The sequence below is a fragment of the Citrus sinensis genome, chromosome 9 (assembly GCF_022201045.2).
Source record: "Citrus sinensis cultivar Valencia sweet orange chromosome 9, DVS_A1.0, whole genome shotgun sequence".
NCBI classification, from domain to species: Eukaryota; Viridiplantae; Streptophyta; class Magnoliopsida; order Sapindales; family Rutaceae; genus Citrus; species Citrus sinensis.
In genome coordinates, this window is record NC_068564.1 from 89,036 (window position 1) to 107,179 (window position 18,144).

General features: G+C 33.4%; 3 protein-coding genes across 4 annotated transcripts; 2 read left to right on the forward strand and 1 right to left on the reverse strand.

The window, feature by feature from the left end:
- Window positions 1-108: 108 nt before the first annotated feature.
- Window positions 109-6,408, reverse strand: LOC102618217 (zinc finger CCCH domain-containing protein 37). The gene is made up of 12 exons (XM_006493659.4): window positions 6,008-6,408; window positions 4,660-4,907; window positions 3,588-3,647; window positions 3,416-3,493; window positions 3,222-3,284; window positions 2,908-3,129; window positions 2,298-2,335; window positions 2,126-2,172; window positions 1,902-2,032; window positions 1,749-1,802; window positions 1,277-1,408; window positions 109-432 (listed from the first exon to the last, which is right to left on the reverse strand). Exons 1-12 carry the CDS (start codon window positions 6,270-6,272, stop codon window positions 244-246), a joined length of 1,527 nt encoding a protein of 508 aa, XP_006493722.1. The 5' UTR covers window positions 6,273-6,408; the 3' UTR covers window positions 109-243.
- A 4,877-nt stretch (window positions 6,409-11,285) lies between these two features.
- Window positions 11,286-12,776, forward strand: LOC107174701 (uncharacterized). The gene is made up of 2 exons (XM_025093696.2): window positions 11,286-12,061; window positions 12,190-12,776. Exons 1-2 carry the CDS (start codon window positions 11,572-11,574, stop codon window positions 12,522-12,524), a joined length of 825 nt encoding a protein of 274 aa, XP_024949464.1. The 5' UTR covers window positions 11,286-11,571; the 3' UTR covers window positions 12,525-12,776.
- A 1,129-nt stretch (window positions 12,777-13,905) lies between these two features.
- On the forward strand, window positions 13,906-18,031 carry LOC102618681 (isocitrate dehydrogenase [NADP]). 2 transcript variants are annotated; one of them, XM_006493662.4, is made up of 16 exons: window positions 13,906-14,115; window positions 14,244-14,287; window positions 14,370-14,479; window positions 14,676-14,713; window positions 14,872-14,949; window positions 15,017-15,070; window positions 15,161-15,262; window positions 15,440-15,531; window positions 15,631-15,734; window positions 15,978-16,046; window positions 16,126-16,241; window positions 16,379-16,413; window positions 16,513-16,655; window positions 16,808-16,930; window positions 17,015-17,167; window positions 17,737-18,031. In XM_006493662.4, exons 1-15 carry the CDS (start codon window positions 14,067-14,069, stop codon window positions 17,106-17,108), a joined length of 1,251 nt encoding a protein of 416 aa, XP_006493725.1. In that variant the 5' UTR covers window positions 13,906-14,066; the 3' UTR covers window positions 17,109-17,167; window positions 17,737-18,031. The 2 variants fall into 2 exon arrangements, with proteins under 2 accessions (XP_006493725.1, XP_006493724.1); XM_006493661.4 differs by having other exon boundaries at window positions 13,907-14,115; window positions 17,015-17,162.
- Window positions 18,032-18,144: the final 113 nt, after the last annotated feature.

An 18,144-nucleotide genomic window follows, 5' to 3' on the forward strand; every position in this document is an offset into this window, starting at 1 on the left:
TCCCACCGTGTACTATAACGTCAAGTGCTCTAACGTGCTGGGGCGAATAATATCAGCCTTCTTGGCAGGTAATGCCGATATCGTCAAGAAATAATGATCAAGAAAAGGTAACAAACAAAACTTAAACACTAATAATTGCTAGCTCCTTAGTCTGGAAAACGGAGATTGCACAAAAATACTAGAGCTTTTACAATTGATTAGCAAAAAATTTGCGTTACATTTACTTGACTGGCATGTTTAATGTCAGACTGCTGTGCTTGGTGCCACTTCACTCTCTTTCTCATCTCCCTTAACTTCCTCACCAACAGCTGTGGATGTGCCGTCCAATGCCGAAATGGCCATGACCTCTCCCGGGGGTGGGTGGTCAAACTTGCATGTTGCACCATACTTGCATGTGCCAGTCTTCATATAATATGGACAATGAACAGCACCCTGTAAAAAGTGTTCAGCTCATATCAGTCCCCTACCCTTGTAGCGTATATTTATGTACATAATGTCAACATGGTTAAAATTTGAACAATAAGTTGCCATGACCAATAACATTGAGCACTTACCATCAGCCAACATGTGTTAATAAACAAGAAACTTAAAAGACATGAACATGTGTAAAAGGTATTATATGATTATCACAGCCCAAATGCCCAATCATAAGAATAATGCTGAGATCCCCTTCCTAATCCTCATTGCTGGGTAGTAATACAATTTGCAAGATCTCAACAAGCAAAGCTAGCAGAGGAAATACCTTCTCTGATCTCACTCTCAAGTCCCACACTCCCACCCATGTAAATAAGAACACAGGCATGGATGAGGATGACATGAAGAAGAAACAAAAGAAGCCATAATCTTAACACACCAAAATGGCCATTCATTTGAGTCTTTTACTTCCTCTTAAGGTATAATAAGAGAAAGCGGTGCAATATCATACATAATCAACAAAATATGCTTCAAACAGTTTGGTTAAAAAATAAATTTATTTTCCATTTAAGAGTAGAAGATGAAATTCCGAAGATGGTATTTTTATTAATCTGCCTCATGTTCTCACTTACGACAGCGTAGACGTGGCATGCTATGAATTTGATACTTGATAAAGAAGACAGAACACACACTAAGGTTAACAACACTATTTATTCACACAAAAGACTAAATTTTGTTTTTCCACAAACTGATTCCACCTTTTTGTGGAAGCAACTGCAACAAGCATACCTGAATTATTGGATGAAAGAGGACCTCAATATGCTATTACCTGAATGAAATGATGGAAAAATAAAATTCATACCTCTCTCCTAGGCAGTCCTGCAAGAGTAAGCTTGACAGTCTCTTGAGAAGGTGTCTTTGCTGCTGATCTATCAATAGGGTGGTGAAACTTGCATTTTTCCCCAAACTTACACACCCCAGTCTTCATATAGTACTGCAGTTACCAGAATACAGTAAAACATTAAGAGTCAGCAGGAGACTTTTGATCCCCAAGGAAAATATGTCATGATAAAGTACACGCTGATCTTTATGCATAAATGAAAAGTTTAACTGTTCAAAAAGGATTCAACATCTAGAATGCCAGTTTTTAACCATATAGCGACGAAACTAGAATATCTGAAATGTAAGCCAAACAAAATCATTATGCCTGAATATCTTGAAAGAAAGGAGAGAGGTTCCCCCCAGTCCCAATAATAACAATAACAGAAATGATGACAGTAACAACATTGAAATATTTTGCAACTTAGAGAATATCAAATTAGATGAGTACGCACATCACATTCCATCTGTCCTGGCCGTTGAGGGTAGAGAGATGGGCTAACTCCTAGCTGCAGAAGGCAAATAAACAAAGAGCCTCAGTGTTTTAACTTAGTTCTTTTTATGAAAGAACCAGCTAATTAGATAAATGCAAAATGTATCAGACTTACAGTTGCCTGAGCTAATCTGGGATCAATAGTTTGATATAGTGAGGCTGCTGGACTAACAACACTAATGCCAAGACTAGCTGCTGGGGAAGTTATAAGAGGATGAACAATTGCAGCAGCGGGAGGATTGATTGCTGCACATATTTAGCAATGAAATTTATTAAACACAAGCTTTGAGATTGATATATTTCACTAGTTATAACTATTTATCAGAGTTCTGCACATACCAGTCCTTTCAGGATGATTGTAGCGACAAGTAGAACCATATTTGCAACTGATATAAAAAAGATAAACAAAAATTAACCACATTCGGTCATTCTCTCTATATATTCTTTCGTTTTAAAAAAATAAATAAATAATTCAATTAAAAAAAGAAAACACGAATATCAATATATTCACCTCCCAGTTTTCAAGTAGAAAGGACAATCCAGTTCACCCTGATAGCATCAAAACATAAAAATTTTCAATGGAAGCCCCATACAACATATAAAATAAATAAAACAAACAGAGAATTAACCAGAGGTAAAGATAATTTTTTTTCTTCTTTAAAATAAATAAATAAAGTCAGATGAAACAATTTCGTAATTAGAAAATAACAGATCATCTAGTTTCTACACTTTTTAAACACTATTTAGTCTAAAAGCTCAAATTATGAGGGCCTGACAACAGCATAGATAGACACAAATTATCACAATTCGATTAATTAACAATAAGGAATGTGACCACTAAAAAACTTCATGTCTTCGTCAAACTAGCTCTTATACCATGTTGCATTTCTTGACCTAAAAGCTTAAATTAAGGGTGGGCATGTAAAAACAAAAGAGAGGGGGGGGGGGGGCGCAGCAGAAAAAAGAAATATTAAGGGTGTGCCCACAACAACATCTAAGCTGTAAAAAACCATATAAACAAAATTTTGAAGAAAAAATCCAATTAATAAACTAAAAAACATGTCATACAAAATTAAGTAGAAGGAATTGGTACTTGGGGTAATAACTGATTAAAACATTACCGGTCTGATAGGAAGTCCTTTGGAGTTATGTAGCATTGCCGGGGCATGTGAAAAAAGAGACATGCCAGGATTTAAAAGTCCAGTTGTTTCGTCAGTCTTAATTACTGACTCATTCTGCTCACCAATGCCATTTTCTTGTCCAACTGATGGTAATTGGAAATCCTTAGGATGATCAAATTTGCAAGTTGCACCAAATTTACAAGTTCCATTCTTCAGATAGAACTGTTCACAAATTATAGGATACAAGAAGACCAAATTAACTATGGAAGTATAGAATACCACTCTCCAAAGAAATAGATGTAAGAAAACCTTACAGCACATGGGGGCTCAGACGGCCTCTCTGGTAAGGCAGAAACATCACCATTCCCTGAATCACTCTGAAACCAGAGCAAAGCATCATATTGTTGGTTAAAAATGTAGAAATAAAAATAAAAATAAAAAGAAGAATAAGAAAATAATTCACCATAAAATTAATTAATTTGGTAAATTTTTCATAAATATCACCTACCGAACCAATCAATTTATCTTTTGGATGATTAAACTTGCACTTGGAACCAAACTTGCACCTTTGAGTTTTCAGAAAGTACTGCATCACATGAAATGGACAATGAAAGAACTAAAACTTCAAGATCTCATTGATGCATTACAAAATTTACAAGAACCCGTGAAATCCTGCTTACAGGACAATCTGGTTCTCCTGGTCTCTCAGGGAGGGATTCGCTACTTGCAATAACTGGAACCTGAACAAATAAGATACAAAATATTGTATCATGATAATGGAAAAATTGTTTCCATGATTGAGCAGATGAAATGCAGATGTAACATACAAAATATTGTATATCTTCACATTGCTATATCCATGCCACAATGAAGTATAGTTTAGTATAAAGAAATCTAGAAGGAACTAGCTCTGAAATATATTCATATCTCTTTCATCTAGACCAACTACTGGGAACTCTTTCCAGTAGCAGGAAAGTCCCCCAAAGTAGCAATATGATTGGACAGGATAGCACCATTCAATTTTTAAATGTCACAACAGATACATTACAGAGATTATCACATAGATCTCATCACATTCCTTTGTCTTTCCCTAAAGGAAACTACAAGAAACTAGGGTTAAATTTCTCTTCCACTCATATGGTAACTACGGACATTTTACCAAGAGTATAATCAAAGGACGAATGAATGTACACTTTAATCACATGAGTATTTTCTCTTCCTCAATGATAAAACGAATTAAAAGTAGAAATGGATTTCAAGTACTTTCAACAAGATCCCTGAATGCTTGGCAAAATTTCAGAATTCCAGATTTAGACCAGAATGTCAAATGGAAAATATAGAACTAAGTCAACATCCTTTTTCTGGGCCTTGCAGTGTCATTGAATAAGTACATTTGGCAGCTATTTGATCACCTACCTGTGCACTAGGCAGGCATATGAGCTATGAATGTTGTTAAAATACACAGGAGCCATGTAAAAGGTCCTGGCATGTTGGTGCTTTTAAAGGGCACACTACACAAGTTTTTACAGTGAAAAAGCTACTTAGCGCCATAGAAATAATTATTCAAATGATGACATAGCATTTATATAACATAGTGGTTAAGAATATCTATTTACCCAACAGTATAAGCATATATACATCATAATATAGAACTTAGGAAGCTATAGTATTAAAAAATAATGTTTATTTGCATGGTGTAATAAGATATACTATCATAGACATAGACATAAAAAATAGTAATATAGCTATCACCTCTTTCCAATCTGGGATTCCACCTTCTGGAACCCAAATAGGGTGGTCAAACTTGCAGGTATCTCCAAATTTACAGGTTCTTGTTTGCATATAGTAGGCACAATCCTTTTCTCCAGGCCTCTGTGGATATACAGGTAAATTGCTTGCACTCTCGATTCTAGGGCGCTTGGCTAAAGAGTTCGTAGAATACCAAGCTTCACTTTGCCCAATTGAGGTATGGGTACCCAAAAGAGTCGGATGATAGAGTGCTATAGTATGTAATAGAGAAATTTATACAAGAAAACAGGAAACATTATATGTTACAGTATAAGTAGTACCTGTAAAATAATTTTTATCGAGGAATGTACATTGACTAAGAACAGATACTTGAGAGTGGGGGAAAAAAGAGTAGTTATTAGCAGTTATTTACAGAAAATAAGAGCAGATTAATATCTAGTACCTAGATAGTAGAGTAGACTCAACCAAATAGTTCATTGGATAGTAGAGTAGACTCAACCAAAGGTTTCATAACCTTTTTTTTTTTAAAGGGTAAACTTAGGAGTGATGTTCAAACATATTAGCAACTACTGGTATAATTATTACAACAGAGTCATATATACTAATAGGAGACAATTCTACTCTTTGAGGCTAAAGGCTTAACAAGTTCAGTGAATTGAGAGACTGATACCAGGGCAAGCACATGGAATGGGAATGGGATGCTCAAACAATATTTATGGAAGCTATTTGGGCACGTGGCAAGGCAATGTCAGACTAAAAGAAACCTGATGACATAATCTTACTTAGAGGTGACAATATGGGTCACGACACGGATACAACACAATTTTTTCGGATTCGATTTGATATAAATTGATACGATTAATAAATGAATTGAGACGACATGACACAAGTAATAATCGTGTTGTATTCGCATTGAACCACCTCACACATTTACCCATTTACGACAATATCTGGTAATATTATTGAAAACATAACTAATAAATATAATTAACACTAAACTAATTATTCCTGTCATATTCATATTGTCTCATAAGCTTATTCATGTCATATTTATGTCTGTGTTAACTTATTTATGATTTAGGGTCATACCCATGTTTTGATGTTTCAATGGGATTGGTAAATGGGTCATATCCACGTTTGCTTAAATTTGACACGGGACGAACAAGATGTGATACAAACACGACACAATAGCACAAATTGACACCCTTAGCCTTAATTCTCAATAATTATGAAAGACACAGTGAAACTTTCCTAACAGCAACACTAAAACTTGATATTGTTTGTTTAGTAAGCAGTAAAAATGCAGAACAGTAAGGAATGAAGTGCGTAATTTTTTAAATGAAATAATAACCTTCGGAGGGTCGTTTGAGGTGGTCAGTGGGATCGACGCCAGGGGGCCAAGGTTGCTGAGCCTGGGAGGACAAATAGCCCGAGTACCGAAATGAATCGTAAATGGAGTGATCAGGGTCGTAACGAAGAGTCGACTCTGATAAATGGTAAGCGTCTGCCAATGAACGCGATGTGTAGACGCCGGAGAGAGCTGCCGATGATTTAGGGGTCCCACCTCCTCCTCCAGCTCCATAGCTTGAGCTATAACCATACAGATGATTCGCCATCAGCTAATTAATTCCACTTCCAAACCCTAGTACTGAACTGAACTGACTGACTAAATTGAATTTATCACTAAAGCAAAGGAAGAAAGCAATTGAACAGAGATTTTATCTATTTATTTATTTATTTTGAATATAAAACCTCTCCAGTAGTTGTGTTGTAGCTGCTACTACTACACCGATACAATATCCCAATCAATTATTAGTAAATGACTGATTCACCCCTAAACTTAAAAATTTTTTTTTTACAAATTTTAGATCATTAAAATATTAAGTTTTAAAAATAATTATTTTGCAAATTTATTTCAAATTTATTCAGTTTTAATTAATTATAATATTATACAACTATTTCTTATGTAAATTTTTGCTCAATGTACGGTGAATGATTTGTATTTCAAATTTTATTTTAAATCGAGTTTGATGGCTTATTTTTTCCTTAAGGTGAGTGTCTCAAATCACGTATTTTCTTATGGTTAATTGTTCTATTAAAAAAAATAATTATCAAAGGTTGCCAGGGTTACCGACAATAACCCTCCAACGCTCAAGTTAACCTTTCAAATTTAATTATAGAAGGAAAATCTAAAGAGAGAAGAACAACATTTCTTTACCTTTTTTTTCTCTTATCTTCAAATTAAGGGTCTTGACCTTTATATAGGTAACTTAGAGTTAATTGGAGAGGTTATGTGGCACTTTTCTTATGACAAGTGTCACCTAAAGTCCATGTATGGAGACACATATTCATATGTGTCAATACTTACTCATGACAAGTAATCTTTGAACGTTTGTCATGTTTTTGGGCCATTAACATTTAATAGACTTTAGCTTAAATTCGGCACTTATATTGGTTCCTTACAGAGAGGATTGATTTTGCAACATTTTACCTATAAGCACATTATGCATAATGTGTGTCAGCCAGTAAGCTCATTCCATGTAATGTTTATTGGCCCGTTGGCGCATTCCATAAAATGCATATATTTGTCTGTAGACGCATTTCGTAGTATGTATATTTGTTCGTAAATGTATTATGTAGAATGTGTATTTGCCCGTAGGTATATTCCGTAAAATGTGTATTTGTCCGTAGGCCCATTCCGTAAAATATGTATTTGTCCTCAGGCCCATTTCGTAGATTGTATATTTGCCCATAGCCGTATTCCGAATAAATCGTGTGCTCTTACTTAGAAATATTTCTGAATTGTCTGAGTCATTCTTTGTAATGAATGGACCTAAGTAATTATTTGTCGAATCATGTCTTTGGTACTTTGTCAAAGACTTGCCCTTTAGACGTATTATTAAGAAATATTTTTTAAGTGTTTAGGTCATTCTTTATAATGAATGGAATTAAGTCGTTCTTTGGCACTTTATCGAAGACTCGCCCTTGCGCGTTTTACTTAAAAATATTTTCTAAATTCATAAGTCATTCTTTGTAAGAAATGAACCCAGGTCATTCTATGTAAGGAATGTACATAGGTCATTTTTTTTTGTAAAGAATAGACCTAAGTCGTTCTTTGTAAAGAATAGATATAAGTCATTCTTTAAGACCAGGGTATTTCTTTGATGAATCACGCTTTTGGTTTTTTTTTTTTTCATATTTTGCATTTAGATATTTTAGTTAGAATTGTAAGTACTTTGGTCATTCTTATAGAAAATAGGCCTGGATTATTATGTAAAATAATGTTATTGAGCTTATATTTTTCGTGGATTTTGGGCTTTCATAATTTGGTTTAACAACTATCATGATTTTTTAATTTATTTTTAAAATAACAATTTAAATATTCATATTCAATATTGTATTTTCTAATCCAGAGTTTTTCAAAATATTTTGAACTGTGGTATTAAGCAAACCTCGTTTTAATTTAAAACCAAATAAATGAGCAATGAGCAATGATATTTAAACTCTCCATTTATCACCAACCCCCATCTTTTAATTAAATCCACTAAGAATTTTAAAATTATTTTTTTCTTTCTATATAACTCGTACAAATTGCAAAATTCAATTTACCCTTTATCAGTTTTATTAGTTTGGAAGAAATTTTTAACCTACTCCTAAATTTGAATCTCACGTTGAAGCCATTGCTCTTACAAAGCCATGGCAAGAAATGGGAAAAAAATGAAAATAATGAAACTAAGGTTGCGTTTGTTTTTTTATTTGAATTTTGAATAGGTCTGAATTTAGTTGAAATCTAAATAGGTCTGAATGAAAATATTTAAATAACATGTTTGTTTTTTCTTTTTCAACATATGAAGATAAAAACTTAAAACTTAGTAGTTTGACATAAATATATTTTTAAATGGTGCATATATTTGTTCTTCACAATGTATAATTTTCATATGTTGATTAGTTTGGTAGCATTAAAAAAAATACTATCATTGTTGATCTTAATTTAATTTTTAAATAAAAAATGTAATGATAACATCAAATTTTATTATAAAGTCAACACTGTCATTTTATCTTAATTCATCACAATGGACATAATTTGATTTGTTCAATATTTCAGTTTAGTTAATGTTATCATGTGAATAAAATTTTAAAGCAATAAAAAAAACTTAAAAAATAATTTGATTTGTTCAATATTAGGTTTATACATAATATTGGAAATATATTAATTGTTAAGGGTATTTTTGAGATTTGAAATTGAAATTTTCCATTTAAACTTTAGACTTAAGATAAAAGTGAACTTTTTCTACTTAGATAAAAGTGTCTAACAATAAGTGATAAGTTAAAAAAAAACCTAAAATAAACAAATGTATGAAAAAAAAAGTTAAATTCAGACTTCAAAATAAAAAAACAAACAACACTTAAGAGTGGTGAAGGAGTACAAAGGGTGAAAACTAGAGTGGTTGAAATGGTCATAAATTCTTATAGAAATCTAGTAAATATATTTAAACAATCTAAAGTGTAAGAACTTGGATTATTAAAATTGTGAGTTTTGATTAAATTGAAACTTAAGGCAATCTTAAGACAATTTCTCAAATAATTTTTGAGGAGAAAGATAAATTTTATGATTCAAGAAGAAGGGAGATCAACTGATACTAACTAATAAGGATAAATTAAGAATTGTGTTCATGAAATTAACAGAGAAAAAATGTTTTAAATTTTGTTATAGGGTTAGTTAAGAAGTCAGAGATGATAAGATAAAATAAGAGGCACAAGTATCAGTATTTAATGAGAATAGATGCGAGCCCAAGAAAACTCCTTGAAATCTTATTTATTTCTTTCTTAACATATCATCTCTCCAAAGGGTAATTTTCACTAACCTCTGCTCAACTATCTCCAAACCACACAGATAGATTTTGTATCCAATTAACAATGACCTCCATTGATCCAAGCATTTAACTGTTAAAGTGTGATAAGAATTGTGGAAAAATAAACTAATAGCCTTCAGTAAATAATTATGAAAGGAATTTTTTTTTTTAAAATTAGTGGTATAATGGATAAAAATGATGTTTGTGTGAGTGATTATTTAATAACATGTAAAAATTAGTACATGATGCTATATAAATAAAGTCAAAAAGAAAGTTTTAATGTAATCTTTTGTATTTATATTTGCATTCAATTAAAATTTGATTACATGATGGCTTATGATAGACCCAAAAAAAAATTCCAAGAAAAAAGTGAAGAAGAAAACGATTTGATAATATTTTCATTATCTAATATTAAAGTAAATTTTTGAATTTACTTCAAGTTTAAAACCATTTGACAACCCCTCCATTTTAACAAAAATCTAACTTTTTTTCTAATTTTTTTAAACTTAAATCAATTTAAAAGAGCCTACATATTAAAATAGATTTTCAAAATTTGCATCAAGTTTTTAGTTATTTCAAAGAACTTACATTTCATGAAAAGTTGAAATAATTTTTCATAATTTGCTTCAAACTAAAGGCCAATTGAAAGCACATGCATCTAACCATATATTCAAGCCATTTTAAGAAATTTGATTTAATTTTATTAAGTTACGAAATTGTTGTTGATAATCATTATTGTGAGTTACAAATAGGTTTGGTATTGAGAAAAAAAAATCCAGTAGATACCCGCATGATTATCCACCGATCCGTGCTTTTTCTAAATTATTTATATTTTTAATTTTAATCATAAATATATGTAAGTTAAAGTTATTACTTATGTAAAGTTATTACTTATTATCTAATCTTCGTAATTTCTCAACCTACCTAACTCACTGTAGCCACAGGTCCTCTGTGTGTTTTACTAATACTCTATTTTAATTTGATTAATTTTGCTTGTTTTGCTTTTATGACTTGAACTTGATGATTGTTTACTAAAGTTAAATTTTTATTTATTTTAATGTTGAAACTTTAATTTTTTAATTATATTGATAAAATTTAAAACTGAATATTTTATACTAAATTTTTAAGTTACTGTTATAAATTTATAGTTTGAATTATATAATTTAAATTTTTATGTATTACTAAATTTTTTTTAATATTTATAATTTTAAATGTAAAACCTGCAAAAAAAATTGTGGGTGAATTAATAATTTAAATTTTTTACAGCTGCAAATTTAGTAATAACAAATTTGCTGCGGATGGTACCGATTACAATAGTACTCGTACGTCAATATTTAACAGTTGTAATTTTTTTGGGGTTTAAGTTGTATTTATTTGTACTCGAGCATTGTGTGGCGTCTATGGGCCCGGCCCATAAAGAGAAAAATTATTATCCCTTTCCGGGTATCAGATTAATGGTTGGCAATCTGGTAATGGTGGTAGTCGTCCGGTCCCTCTCTTTCTCCGTCAAATGATGATCCACTGGATTAAATTGGTTTGACAATGACATACATTCTTATTGTTAGTTAAAGAAAAATAAAATTATGCCTGCCTGTGATTGTGAGCTTGCCTCTGTTTGTTCTGGGCCGGCGAAGAGTCCACAGATAAAAGCATGTGCTTTGTGTTTTGTGGCACTAAGGACTACCATCAAATAATTAGCCAATTTAATATTTGTTATATATCTAACTCCGTCTGTTTCAGTTTCACCCAAATACTATTAGTTTCTAAGTGGTTGATTTCTATTGCATATTGGTTCTTGGAGTAGTTGTGATATATTAAACTACGTACAATTCTCATTATATACTCTTAGTAATTATACTACTTAACTTTTGCACTTTCTCAAGAAGAAGAAGAAACTATTAAGATGGAGGGTTACCGGAAAAAGAAGAGCCGATTCGAAAAAGCAGCTTCTTTCTTAGGCCTGGGATTCAGAAAGGTAGTCTCTTAGCCTAGTCTTGCGACTAATAAGAGTAGTTTCTTATCTTGACGTTCGAATTTGGTCTTTCCGAAAGTGGATAAGTGTATGCTGCTTGGTGGCATCATGGATAAAAAAATCTCGCTTGTTGGGGGAGCTCTTATTCCGGCATACTATGCTCTGTTTTGCATGCAGTCACTTTTTTATTTCGTTTTTAGGCAAAACGAATTCCTTGGCAATCTTTTACTGAGTTTCGCCGACCAATCCTTAGTCCACGAAAAATTGGACTTCCAAATCTCGTACTTCTGTCGTCAAACGTCGCTGTTACTTCAGTTGAATCACTATCGCATTGAAGAGTATGAAGATGAATTCGATCCAATAATGATAAAGCTTCTAGCATTTCATATGTTAACGAAGGGACTCGATGTTATTTTAAAAAAACAGTACACATTGGCTGCGCAATATGGCGTCACAGACTTAGTTGGATTACTCTGCATTTTGCCTGTTGCCGACTTGAAAACTGTGTTGAAGCAGATTCTTACGGAGCCCTGGTACTTCTTGCTTTGGCTAGGAAAGTTTTTTGACAGTTGGGTACCAGGTGAGCTTATTTGTTTTTTTTTTAAATTAATTTTAGGGTTCGTTTTTATTAAGTTTGCTTTTCTTTTCTTTTTTTTCCATTTTACTGAATTGAAATTTTGTTTACTTTTTTTTTTTCCCTTCAATTAGGGACGTGGAAGGAGGGGCTACCTGTCGCTGATGAAGTAAAAAATACTACTGTTTCTGGGCCTGAAAGTTCTATTTCTAAGGACAGTGACACACAAGATTCTCGGAAGAAGCAAGACCATGGGGATGAAAGTCTTTCGGGTGATACCAAACAAGACGATAGGGATCAAAGCCGTCCTGATGATACCATTGGTTATGCGGGTGTCCAGAAGGGATGTTATTTTCTTAATGTCGAACTCGTTAGGGTGAAGAAAGCTCTGGAAGGTATCCAGAAGAAAGACAAGCATTATGGGGATGATGGTACCAGGAAGAGAAATTCATCTTTAAAAATTAGCTGAAGAATTTTTGCATGAACGGTAAAGACAACGAATATGGCTCAATAAAAATGTTCATACTTCAAATCAATCTGGTTTGTGTACCGTGATTACCGTCAGCATCTTCTATAGTGATCATCGAACACTAAATCTTCATCCTATTCTTAATAAATGAATTGGACATTAGGCCATTTTTTTACGAATGTTTATGCCAATCTGTCAATGATATGATCCAGAAGAAAACCGCACATTAGTATTTCGACACATTTCGAACTTCTTCCGGACATTAGTATTTCGATACATTTCGAACTTCTTCCAGAAATTTTTGTACTGGCCTCACCTATTGCCTCTTTCTCATCTCTTGCAACTATCAACCAGGAGCTAATGCTTCGCTTCTTATTCCAGATGCTGGTTGCATGCATGTCTCTATCGGCCAAGTGTGCTAATATTTCAAGCCAAGAATCTAATCTATGTTTTTTTGTTTTAGTTTGGCCGAAGATGAAGATGCTCATTTTTCAATCCTCACTCCTTGTGAATATTTTCTGACCCTTAAAGTTGCCATTTATTTATCTTGTCAAGCTTAGATTATCTATAACTATACAACGAGGCAAAGTTTCCCATCAAAAAATGTTGTTATGTGTCACCATAATTGTAAAATCTTAGTGGCAATTTCTCCTCAGAGGCTGAGGTAGCGTTTATCGCTTTTTTTTTTTTTAAGTGCTAAAATTCTTGTAAACTTAAATATCTGAATCAAAATAATATATTTCTAAAATTTATAGATAAAATTTGTTACGTCCTTTAATTAAATTTGTACTCTTTTACATCTAAATAATAAATAACTATATGTAACTGAACTTTCTGGAGCCCCCTGTCCAACTAATATATCTGGTGGACGAAGGATTGGGATCAACATTTTTATTCTTGAAGGCTATTTGCAAAAAAAAAAAATTATAATAACAATGACGGAAGAAGCTTTTTTGAAAGTTACTGAAGCTGAAGGTTGAAATCTGGGCCTAATTAGATTTTGAATACCAACGGTTGGCTAGATATATATACTATTTTTCCAAATGTATTACATGAAATTAACTTTTTCCAATATTAAATATACACATTAAAATGTGCACAAAATATTTTGGAGGATTCATCTGCAGAGGATATACATTGCGAGCTCAAGATAAAAAGCGCCACAAATCCTTGAATTAATAACATGTGTCGGTGTCACAAGTGATCGCCAATAAGAACTCGTCTCATTAAATTTACAAAAGTCGACCATTGGTAAATGGACCATTATTTTAATAATTTATTTTAATTTAAAGATAAAATAAACATAATAATAAAATCTATTTTAATTTCGAGTTGTTCAATTAAAATAAATAATATATTTTAATTTTATTTTTTTTATTTTTCAGTCCGATTTCATACTATTTTTATTATGGTCCGATTACCCATTGGTAAATGGACCATTAATCTGATATCGGTCATAGCATAATCGTAATCATCATCATCATCATCATCATCGTGGCAGACTGCGGCAGAGAAAGCGGAGTGAGAAAGAGAGGCAGAGAAATGGAATTCCAGAAGATCAAGGTGGCCAATCCCATCGTTGAAATGGACGGTCAGTCGGGCAGACTTTTCACTTCAATATTGATTCTCACTCTCATTCATCCTTCAATTCTTGTTAAATTATATTTATTGATCAACAGAATGAATTTTATATTGTAACGAATGAATGAATGAATGCAGGTGATGAAATGACTCGAGTTATTTGGAAACTCATCAAGGATAAGGTGATTGATTCTGTTACTGTTACTGTTACTTTCCGTGTTTAATCTGTAAAGGGCATCAGTCATTTCTTCATTCTCGTCTCAGCTAATTAATCCGTTTCTGGAGTTGGATATCAAGTACTTTGACCTTGGCCTTCCCAACCGTGATGCCACCGACGATCAAGTTACCATTCAAAGCGCTCAAGCTACTCTCAAGTACCTCTTTTTCTCTATGTTTCTGATCATAATCCTAATCATGTGGCCGCTGTTGTATTGTCCTTGTAAATTGTAATTGAGAGTATTTATAAACTTTAACCTGTTTTGCTGCTACGCCTTTGCCATTAGTTTATTTATATCACTTCCTTCACTCTTTTGTGTGTTCAGTTTTCTACTTTTGCTCTTGTTATTTTAGGTATAACGTAGCTATTAAGTGTGCAACTATCACTCCAGGTAACAACCTCTTGTATACTGCAAAATTTACAAACTCTCTCTTTTTTTTTTTTTTTTTGATTATATGAACTAGTTTGCTTTTTTTCCCCACTTTTTTTTCTTTCATCCTACTTCTATCATTGACAATAGCTGCTTTAATTTTGTCTGGTCTCTGACAGATGAAGTGCGGGTTAAGGAATTTAACTTGAAAAGAATGTGGAAGAGTCCTAATGGAACAATTCGCAACATTCTAAATGGTCAGTAAACCTCCTGTGATGATCCTTTTTGTTGCCTGCTGTGCTGTGACCCTTCCCTTTCTTCCAGGCACAGTTTTTAGAGAACCGATTATCTGTAAAAACATCCCCAGGCTGGTCTCAGGTTTGAATGATTTCTTTATATTCTTGTTCATTGTTACTATGGTGGAGGAAAACTTTACTGAAAAGCAATATCAACTGTTGTTCTTTTCAGGTTGGACTAAGCCAATCTGCATTGGGAGGCATGCTTTTGGTGATCAGTATCGAGCAACTGATGCTGTTATACAAGGGCCCGGGAAACTTAAGTTAGTCTTTGGTAATATTCCTATGTCCAGTAAAGAGCTTCTTTTTAATATATATTGGTTTTCTGTCAAAAGAGACTTTCGTAAAATATCGCTCACAAACCTGAATTTTCCTCTTTTTTTCTTTCGTTAACTTCTCCAGTGCTTGCATATCTTATTTTATCTTATTTAGGCAATTGCCATGTTTGCAGTTCCAGATGGACTTAATCAGAAGACAGAGTGGGAGGTCTACAGTTTCACTGGTGCTGGAGGCGTGGCTTTATCCATGTATAACACTGATGAGGTAGAGATTAGGAAAATATTGTGTTCATTTTACTTGGTGACCAATTGCCAAGCTGCTAGAATCTGATTATTGTCACCCTGCTTCTTTATGGGAAAACAGTCTATCTGTTCTTTTGCTGAGGCTTCAATGAACACTGCTTATCAGAAGAAGTGGCCACTCTATCTTAGCACAAAAAACACCATTCTTAAAAATTATGATGGAAGGTATGTATACATCTAGCTGGTCTAGCCTTTTACTTTCACAATGTCTTCTTTTTCCTTTCTTTTAAGACCACTAAGGTCCCTCATATGATTTGTTGTCTTGGTTGGAGAGAACATTTATAGTGCATGAACTCTGAGGAGCTGCTCACTAAGCTGTTGTACATCTTTTTCTTGCTTTAACCATGTGAAAACTATATTTCTTTTTTCAAGATCACGAATTGACACTTTCTTCTCACGTTTCTGAAGATTCAAGGATATATTTCAGGAAGTCTACGAAGCTCAATGGAAATCCAAGTTCGAGGCAGCAGGGATATGGTGAGATACATTGCCAAAGAATGGTGGTTGATTGTGCAGTTTTAGTGATTTGTCAGTGACTTATCTAGGTCAATTTTAGGTATGAACATCGTCTAATTGATGATATGGTTGCTTATGCTCTAAAGAGTGAAGGAGGTTATGTATGGGCATGCAAAAATTATGATGGGGATGTGCAGAGTGACTTCTTAGCCCAAGGTTTGTGGCAGTTTGTGATTTTGACCAGTGTAAATTTCTTTGACAATGTAATTCTTGTTTTATCTTCCATGAGCAGTGAATTGAAAAAGTAGATTTTTCTGGGAGGATTTTGAAAACATTTGTCTCTGTTGATGCAGGATTTGGATCTCTGGGGCTGATGACATCAGTATTGGTATAACTTGTCTTGTTGAAATTTTTTGGCAATTGCAATTTCTATAATTTTTGTCCTTTATTATTTTCACCTCGGATTATAGTAGAAGAAAGTTTCCAGGTGTGCCCAGATGGGAAGACGATCGAAGCCGAAGCTGCCCATGGTACAGTTACCCGCCATTACCGGGTTCATCAGAAAGGAGGTGAAACCAGTACAAACAGCATAGCATCAATCTTTGCTTGGTCACAAGGTCTTGCACACAGGTATAGATTTGATGTTGCTTTACCTAATAATTAGTGCTTGCGTCTTTGCTTAAATTTGTAAACAGAAAATAAAAGTATAGAAGATCCAAGTGAGTTGCAACCCAAAATTTTGATATAGTAGATGAAACTCCATTGTCATAACACATTTTCAGGGCAAAGTTGGATGGTAATCCCAGGCTATTGGATTTTACTGAGAAACTGGAAGCAGCCTGCATTGCCACAGTTGAATCAGGGAAGATGACTAAGGATCTTGCACTTCTTATTCATGGACCTCAGTAAGTACTTTAAAAGGCATTACTTTTAAAAGTTCTGTTTTCTCTTTGGATTTTATTTTGTAAAGCATTTCACGCTTTCTGTAGGGTTGCTAGGCCTCAATATCTGAACACTGAGGAGTTTATTGATGCTGTAACTGAGACCCTGAAAGAGAGAATGTCTATCAAAGCGAAGTTGTAAAGTCCTGGCCTCTTACATGGCTTTATGCTTGGACATTTCGTTGGTTCAACACAAGTACGGTATTAATTTTGTAAAGAGTTGTGTTTTCTGTTCTATATTTCCTCTATTTCCTTCTTTTTATTTATTGGCTCTTTTCTGTTGCTTTGTTGAAATAAGGTAGTGTTGGGGTGGTGGCAGCAAAATGAGAAGTTTGAAAATGATCTATAAATAAATGAGAAATAACTGAATGCAGTGTCCGGTGTTACTGTCAGTTTGCTTTGTAGTTGGTTTCTAATCCTACAACAAAGACGTCATTGATGAGTGATTGATAGGTTCTTGCAGTTAGCAACTTTTAAGTCTGGGAAGTTTGATGCGTGTTTTCAGTGCATTAAGGCTATGTGTTCAATAGAATATGACTGTCAATTAGAGGCTATATTGTTAGAGTTATTGATGAGTGATTGATAGATTCTTGTCCTCTTGAATATGTAAAAGAGAACCAATATGTCGACAATGATAGTGGAACAAGGTGTTGATTGTTTCTGCTATTCCTTGATTTCTAATGACTTTTTACTTGTCTCCTTTCAATATAAGGAAGTTTGAAAAATTGAAGCTAATATCAGATATAATGTCTGTCTAATCATCATTGCAGGTCTGAATAAGAGAGTAACTGGTGGACCGATTATTGCTGATATTGGAATGTCAATAAAAGAGAGAATGAACAAGAATTAGTAACTGGATGAGTTTTGGTTATACAACAACCCTTTCATGGAACAAGAATTAAAATGTTTTGGGTCTAAGGAGAAAACATTTTAATCTTTATCTTATAATGTGAGAACGATCGCTGTTGTATTTTCTGTAGTGTAGACCATGAAGATTTCTATGCTCAGCCAGGGATGTTTTTATAGTTGTGCTCAGATCAATACAAGATAATGTGTTTGTGCTTAGTGAAATTATGAAGCTATGGTGCTTTGACATTGCACCAAGATCATTATACGAGTAGTTTTGCTGCCCCTTTTACCGGCAGCTGTGTATACGCTCAGCGAGAGATCGAATGATT